We start from the raw sequence: 8091 nt of genomic DNA, 5'->3' as shown, positions 1-8091 counted from the left end.
CTAGTACCAAGAGTCCATGATACGCCTCATGCTCATGAATCTCATGCCACCATAATTGCTGAAGTTCCTGTACTGTCCAGGCCCGAAGTGCCACATTCTGCCTCTGTAGTTGGGCTGGTCATAAAAGAGCCAGTGGCCGTCCATCACATGGCAGGACTGGCAGTGAGACATGCGGTAACGGTCCATGATGTTGTCACAGTCATCCATCATCTCGTACATCTGACCCATGAAGTTGTCCCTCTCGTAGATCCTCATTCTGTAGGATCCCCTGTACTGTAGTGGAACAGAAGGTTGTTACTTTTAAAATACAATTAAATAAATTCAGTTTTATCTTAAACAAGCTGAAAATTTAACTCACCATGGGGATCATACGGCAGGACCTGATGCAGTTGTTCATTCCAAACATGGACATGTAGTCAGCATACTCTCCCCTCCTGAAGAAATATCCACTTCCCATGTAGTTGGGCTGATCGTACATCATCCAGCAGCCACTGTCCACTCTGCAAGAGTGACAACGGCTCATGTAGGAGGAGAAGTCACCACAGTCTCCCATACACTCATAAGAGCGACCCTGGAAGTTCCTGTCCTCGAAAAAGGTGACCTTTAAAAAAAGTGAAAGTTTACGTTTAAGTGAAGTAAAGTAAAATATGTGAAAAAATAGAGCTATGTGAACTGTTCAGAAATGGGTGGTGGATTGAGGTTTACCTTCATGTTTGCACTGTCTGATCCTCAGTGGTTCCACAAGGGAGAAGCTGAAGCTGATTCTGCTTGTTTACTGACTGCGGTCACTCGTACCTTTATACTAGACCAAGACTAAAGACTACATAGTAGCTATTGTTAGTCAATTCCTGACTGTGCAAGTTGTCATATAGGCTATTCTAGCTGAGGCTTGGTATGTAGATCTTAGTGTTCACATTTGTTAGTACAAAGTAATATATTTTCTTACAATTTATTTTTGTCAGAATGTGTGAATCTCATTAACAAGATTGGGAATTTGACAAATAGCATAAAATTCTGGTAATGTTTTGTAGAACATTCTCTATATTATCATGAAGGATCATGAAAAAACTAAACAATTGTTGTTGTTGTTGTTGTTTTTTGGTACTCAACCCATTTTTTTTCTAAACCATATATTAATGCATTTTATGCTTTAAAGTTATATAAACCAGATGGAAAATAACTTTCGATTATTATCAGACATTAATGGCAGTCTTTTGAATGAACAGTAAGAATGTGTTTATAAATTGGCGCTAAACTAAAAGTTACATGATATCTCACACATTTTAGTTTAACACATTGAAATTATTTTTAATATTAATCTCGAGTCATAAACATGTAACAAACATGTCAGTTTCTTCATTTTATTGACTAGACTTGTTTTAAAACAAAGTTGTATCTCTTATTCTCTGTCAGTGTTTCTCTATCTACCTGTAACAGAAGACTGGACCTTTAAAAGTGATTATAAGTTTGGTTACATACTTTTTGTTTCATGAATGTTTATGAAGTCTGTCTTCACCCTCATCCTCCTGGAAGATTGCTCCTTTGCAGATTTACAGAATGTCACAACTCTAGTTCAACACTAGTCTACAGTAGCTATGTTTCCATCCAAAAATGTGAATGAACTTTATGCGCAAAACTGGATTATCGCATTAAAGACGTGCGAATAAAGCAGTGTTTCCATCCAACGAGTCAAAGTGAACAAAATCGTAACTTCCTGATTAACTGGTGCCAAATATCAACAGTAAAAACTGAATTTACTGCGGTAGGAGAAGCTGCGTCAATCTTTTCTTCATCTAATAAATGACTTGCGCCTCAGAAGGCAATCCTGACACACGGTGGCGTTGAAGGTGTCAGATGCAGAGCACAGACGCTCTTGATTCTGGAGGTCATTAATATAAAAGCACTAATACTGAAACACTAAGGTGTTTCAGAATGACCAAAACAACAGTTTAGTTGTTTTACAGTGTGCTCAGCCTGCTGGTTTGTCCATTTACGTACATTTTCATCATCACATGATCTCTTATAACAAAATCACATGACCTTTTTTAATGCACATACTGAAATTTGTTTGGTAAAAGTGTTTCCATCGTAGTTCATGCGCATCTTTTCTTATCGAATAAAAAGTTTATCCTACTCAGTAATGCGCATAAGTTTTTAATGTAACATTTTCAAAATGTATGCGCATCATGGCGTTTCCATCAACTGGTTTTTTATGCGCATATGCAAAATGCGCAAAAAAATAGATAGTGTCCATAACCAAGGGAGAAGTTGTTGAATACAAGGACATGAGTAGAAGCCTCCAGATACTCTGGAGTAGACGGATGCACATGCACTGGCTTGTGTGGCAGCAGTTCCTTTAGCTTCATGTCCTGTAGTCCCTAATGTTTTTTTTTTGCCTGTGTATTTTATTGTATCCTGTGCATATGGAGCTTTTAACACAATAGTATGATGGCAGTTATAATATGGTTACATAACTTTTAATGCTATGGTGTGGCGAGAGCAAACTTTTTACACAAGAAATCTGCTGCTTGCAGGGGAATGTTTTAGCGAATTACCCATGGATATTTTCCCAGAGGAGCAGTGGTGCAATCATGGGCACAGACTGGGCAAGTTAAAGTCATGTGTCAAGAGAGAAGATGGAGATACAAGCCCATTTTCGTCAGTAATGATGGGAAATGTGAACAATGGCAAACAATTCTGAGGAACTGGGTGCTCTGGTAATGTACTAGAAGTTATACAGAGAATGTAGTGTGTTTAACTCTATACTAACTTGGAGTTACCAGAGTTCAGTTTTGTTCAGACAGAGATGGTAAATTATATGGGAAAAAAGAAAGGTGGTGAAATCATTTTGTATATAAGCAACAGATGGTGCAACCCAGGCCGTGTTACTGTTAGGGAGAACGTATGCTGTAAAGATGTGGAGTTAAACCGGGTTAGTCTCTGGCCGTATTAGATGCCAAGGGAGTTCTCACATGCCATTGTTATGTATGTGTATATGCCTCATTGAGTGCCCTATTAGACACTGCATGTGACATGATTTATTCTTTAGTTGCCAGACTTCAAGCTCAACACACTTATATATATTTTGGCCCATCTCAGGTGACTTCAGTCACCACTGGATTTCAATGGGTCAGTTGTACAGTCAATCAGTTTTTCAATTAATTGATTGTACAACAAGAAAATTGGGACTATTGTCATCATGTATATCAGGTATGCTTATGTCATGTATGGTGATGTGAGAGATGCTTAAGGTGCCACCCCCTGTTTCCACTGGGAAAATCAGATCACAATATGACATATCTTCAACCAAAATACAAGCCCTTAGTGAAAAGCCAGCCAATTATTATGTGCACAATTGCTGCTTTGAGAAATTACTGACTGGGGTGTGCTGCAGGACACCCATGGGGAATATTTAGAGACAGCCACTCATTTTACAACTGATTATTTAAACTTCTGCATTGACACTGTTGTCCCCACAAAGATTGTGCTCTGTTACCCTAATAATAAATCTTGGGTGATGTTAAAAACCTCCTTAATAAGAAAAGGGGAATTTAGGGATGTTGACCTGACAACATTGAAGTGCTGTTTAAAGGAAATTTTTCAGAAAGAAAGTGGAAAGGAAACTGGAAGAGAAAAAACATGGAAGATATGTGGAAGGAGGTGAATAAGATAACTGCCTGTAGGAGGAGCTGTAGTAAAGCAAAAGGAAATGTTCACAGCAAACAACTGAACCACTTCTGGTCCTAGCTTCACTGTCTTTCCCTATAGCCTATCGTAGAACAACACTTTAAATCATGAATGTATGAATAAAAGGCTTACTTTGATAAACAAAAAATAAATAATATATTGTCATTGTTTAGATTATTATGCCATTGAATAAACATCAATTTAATGTTTGTTTGTTTTTTCAGGGATAAAAATTTGTTTTCTTTGAAATAATCAGTATATCATGCTTTGCAGTACTGTTGTTATAAAAAGTTTTTGTTAAGTGCATTAATGCAGCATATTCTGTAGGGACTTTTATTAAGAGTAGATTTGGCACAGATACAATAAAACGTATACAGACGGACAATGTACACAAGTTTTACTCTGTTTTCTCATACGTGCCATTAGCGTTACCGCACCATAGCATTGTTTTACACACAAAATGCAGACATATGTACCAGTGGGCATGTTTCTCGGTTTTCTAAAATGTAGCCCTGAGCAAACTTTCCCAAACAGCCTGTGTTGGAGTTTTATGATTAAAAGTCATCTTTTTGTCTTTCAGCGATAGGATCTTTCAACCATGAGTTCAGAAACAGTGGATGCGCAGTGAATCTGATGCTCTATAAACTCCATGATGAGCAGATGCTAAACCGAGCTAATTAAACTCATTTTTGGTTGTATTGATAAGACAAGCACAGATTTAAAACTTCAAAACTTTAAGTGTCTGTTTTGTATTTGTATATATTAATAATTACTAAATAATCTTATAATATATACTAAATAATGTTTTTGCAAAATTAAACAGACAGGGCATGCTTTATCTTTCTGTTTTTCTGTCAACATGATTCTCAAACACATTAGAAAATGAGTTGAAAATTTATGAATATTTTCCTCACAGACATGGGAGACACATTTGCATAAACTCTGAAATGTACAGTTTTAAGTGAGTGAACACTGTTCCTCAGTTTAGTAATCCGTAGGGAATGAATGCGATATGCCATATTGCCTGAACTAAACTCATCCTCTGCTGAAGATTCTTGCCTTCCGCATTCAAATGCAGATCACATGATGACACCCTCGTAAACTTGCAAACATCCACAAACACAGCAGCTTTGATGCAGCATCATGAAGAAGTTTGTTTCATTTTTAATGTTAGAAATTTGTTGGAATTATGGCCCGTACTGACTTAGAAGACCACTGGGATTGGATGCGGCTTTATTTATAGTAAGACAAATGCTACAGATAAGTTATTTATTTATCTTTTTTTTACTGTAATTGGACTAGTCAAACATTTGTTATTAAAGATTGTAATTATTTGAGAAAAACTATAAATAAATCATGAAATATTATTTTAAGTAATTGTTTTTGATATGTATTTTAAAATATTTTTTATTCTTGTGATCAAATCTAAATTCCAAGGGTTAAAAAATCGAAATACTGTGAAAATCACATTTAAGTTTGTCCAAATTAAACTCTTAATAATCTAAAATTGAGTTTTGATATATTTACAGTAGGACAACATTTCTTTACATTATTTCTAGTTTTTTAAGCATTACACTTTCAGTACAAGTGAAAATTACAATTATTAAAATTTCTCCTAAACAGGTTTTGTTTTTTTTCTCTTTACATCTGTATGTTTGAATTTAATTACAGAACAGAACTTGATGTTGTATAGAGATTTTATTGAAGAATATTTCTTCTGAACTTTGTTGGTATTTCTCCATCAGATAGTGGGAAATATTTTCAGAACACAATGTTTAGTGTTGTATAAAAATCGTTTTATTGAAACACTAGTACCAAGAGTCCATGATACGCCTCATGCTCATGAATCTCATGCCACCATAATTGCTGAAGTTTCTGTACTCTCCAGGCCTGAAGTACCACATCCTGCCTCTGTAGTGGGGCTGGTCATAAAAGAGCCAGTGGCCGTCCATCACATTGCAGGACATACAGTGAGACATGCGGTAACGGTCCATGATGCTGTCACAGTCATCCATCATCTCGTACATCTGACCTCCGAAGTTCTCCCTCTCATAGATCCTCATTCTGTAGGATCCCCTGTGCTGTAGTGGAAGAAAAGTCAGTACTGCAATTTAACATCACAGATTCAAGTAAAGTATATATTTTTACTTTTGTAAGTTGTATTGGGCTCACCATAGGGATCATACGGCAGGACCTGATGCAGTTGTTCATTCCAAACATGGACATGTAATCAGCATACTCTCCTCTTCTGAAGAAATACTGATTTCCCATGTAGTTGGGCTGATCGTACATCATCCAGCAGCCACTCTCCACTCTGCAAGAGTGACAGCGGCTCATGTAGGAGGAGAAGTCACCACAATCGCCCATACAATCATATGAGCGACCCTGGAAGTTCCTGTCCTCGTAAAAGGTGACCTGAAAATGCAAAGTTAATATTTTAGTGATTTAAAGTGAAATGTGCCAAATCGAAAATCTGTTAAACATTTGGTAATAGGTTCTGATGTGAGGTTTACCTTCATGTTTGCGATGCCTGATCCTCAGTGCTTCCACAAGAGAGAGGTGAAGCTAATTCTGCTTGTTTACTCACTGCTGTCACCCGTACCTTTATACTAGACCAAGACTAAAGACTACACAGCCTCTATTGTTGGTAAGTTCCTGACTGTGCACATTGGCACAGAGTGCTTTCTGGCTAAAGCTTGTTATGTAGATCTTAGTTTTCACATTTGTTAGTACAAAAGACTATATTTTCTCTTGAATTTATATTGCTTAGAAAGAATGTGAATCTGACAAACAACAAGAAATTTCAGTAATAATTTGCAGTAGGGATTACCAACACTGCTTCTGTAGGGTTTTAACTCTGTTCCAGCACACCTGCCTGTAATTATCAAGAAAGCCTGAAAACATTTATTACCTGGTTAAGGTGTGTTTGATTGGGCTTGGGGATTAAATCTGCTGAATGATACTCCTTTAGGAGCAGGATTGTTGATCTCTGATTCACAGTAATATTTATTTTAGATTGAATTCATTCTCAACATATCATAATAGTGAACACCCTTTGTTATGCTATGGTTTTAAACTATATTACTGATAGTTTATCTATAAAATGTAATTTTTGATTCTAATATAATTTGTCAAATAAAATGTATTTTATTTTTTACTAAATTATTATTTAAATCACAAATTATATTATTTTTAAAAATCATAAAAAATTAAAATGTACAAATTTATTATGCACTATACAAATTTTTGTTATAATAATTTAAAGCAGAGTTTGCATAAGACTTTTCATTATCCATCAATCTGATGGACGTGATTAAAAAAACACATATAAACAATTACCTGTCATATTTATATTAATTATTATTTTTAATTATAATTATACATTTCATAGCTTTTGTTTTTCATTTACAGTTTAATTTTTATTTATGACTATGAAGTCACAAATGTCCAATAATATATAAAAACGATAATTACAAGGTAATGATGAACAGATCAGACCTTTAGGCGCTGTCCACGCAAACAAGGGTATTTTCAAAACCACAGATTTTCTCACAAAAATGCAATATCAGGTGACTCATACCAAAACTTTCTTTGGGTCCAGTCCTCCAGAGCGCTTTGTATTGTTGCAAGTTTCCTAAAAGAGCAACACAGTTGTGCAACACGTCTTTTTCAAGATGTCGTGCCGGATCCAGAAGCGGACATGTTGGCCGTGCTTTTCCAGGCTGCTTCGGCCATGGACCTGGAGATGGTTCATCACCCAGCCCCATGGCCGGACCGACTAAATGGGTGTTACGTGGAGGATACTAAGAAGGCCAGACCTTCTAAGCCTTCTGTCCCCTTCTTCCCAGAGGTGCACAGTAGGCTCGTGCAGTCTTGGAGGGCACCTTTTTCTGCCCGATTCTGGTTCCGACCCAGGCTTGTTGCACGAGCTCTGCACTGCAACTGACTACGCTCTGCATACCACCAAGTTGGCTGCGTGTGCCCTGGGAAGGACGATGGCCACATTAATGGTCCAGGAACGCCACCTATGGCTAAACCTGGCCGAAATGTGCGAAGTTGATAAAGTTCACTTTCTTTACTTGCCCATAACGCAGGCTGGCCTGTTCGGCGACACCATTGGTGAATTCACCCAGGAGTTCACACCGGTGAAGGAGCAGTCAAATGCGATGGGCAAAGTCATCTATTGGGGGACCGTAAGACTGCTCACCCTGACGAACCATCTACATCCACTGCTCCTCGCAGAGGGCGCCGCCTGCGGCCTCAAGACCTGCTCTGCCGCCTCCGGCCAAGCGGCAGCGCCGAGCACCCCGCAGGCAGGCAGCACCCCTTCCCCAGGGCGCCATCAAGCCATTAAACAGACCGCAAAGGGTCTCTGAGACGGGCCATCTGGAGAAAAGGGAACTT

General features: G+C 37.8%; 2 protein-coding genes across 2 annotated transcripts; both read right to left on the bottom strand.

Moving 5' to 3' along the window:
• On the bottom strand, positions 1-2366 carry LOC130234625 (gamma-crystallin M2-like). Its single transcript, XM_056464866.1, has 3 exons — positions 2258-2366; positions 359-672; positions 1-273 (listed from the first exon to the last, which is right to left on the bottom strand). Exons 1-3 carry the CDS (start codon positions 2364-2366, stop codon positions 1-3), a joined length of 696 nt encoding a protein of 231 aa, XP_056320841.1.
• A 3129-nt stretch (positions 2367-5495) lies between these two features.
• LOC130234624 (gamma-crystallin M2) lies at positions 5496-6206 on the bottom strand. Its single transcript, XM_056464865.1, has 3 exons — positions 6201-6206; positions 5860-6114; positions 5496-5768 (listed from the first exon to the last, which is right to left on the bottom strand). Exons 1-3 carry the CDS (start codon positions 6204-6206, stop codon positions 5496-5498), a joined length of 534 nt encoding a protein of 177 aa, XP_056320840.1.
• Positions 6207-8091: the final 1885 nt, after the last annotated feature.

This window comes from Danio aesculapii, chromosome 9 (genome assembly GCF_903798145.1).
Source record: "Danio aesculapii chromosome 9, fDanAes4.1, whole genome shotgun sequence".
Lineage (NCBI taxonomy): Eukaryota > Metazoa > Chordata > Actinopteri > Cypriniformes > Danionidae > Danio > Danio aesculapii.
This window is presented reverse-complemented; position numbering and strand designations above follow the sequence as displayed.

Bases quoted from the DNA above. Each gene is read 5' to 3' on its own strand.
- LOC130234624 (XM_056464865.1), bottom strand. The intron at 5,769-5,859 runs GTGAGCCCAATA...CTTCCACTACAG, and splicing joins CCTGCCGTATGATCCCTATG to CACAGGGGATCCTACAGAAT.
- LOC130234625 (XM_056464866.1), bottom strand. From the start codon at position 2,366: ATGAAGCTAAAGGAACTGCTGCCACACAAGCCAGTGCATGTGCATCCG. The intron at 673-2,257 runs GTTATGGACACT...ATTTCTGAACAG, and splicing joins ATTCAACAACTTCTCCCTTG to TTCACATAGCTCTATTTTTT. The intron at 274-358 runs GTGAGTTAAATT...GTTCCACTACAG, and splicing joins CCTGCCGTATGATCCCCATG to TACAGGGGATCCTACAGAAT.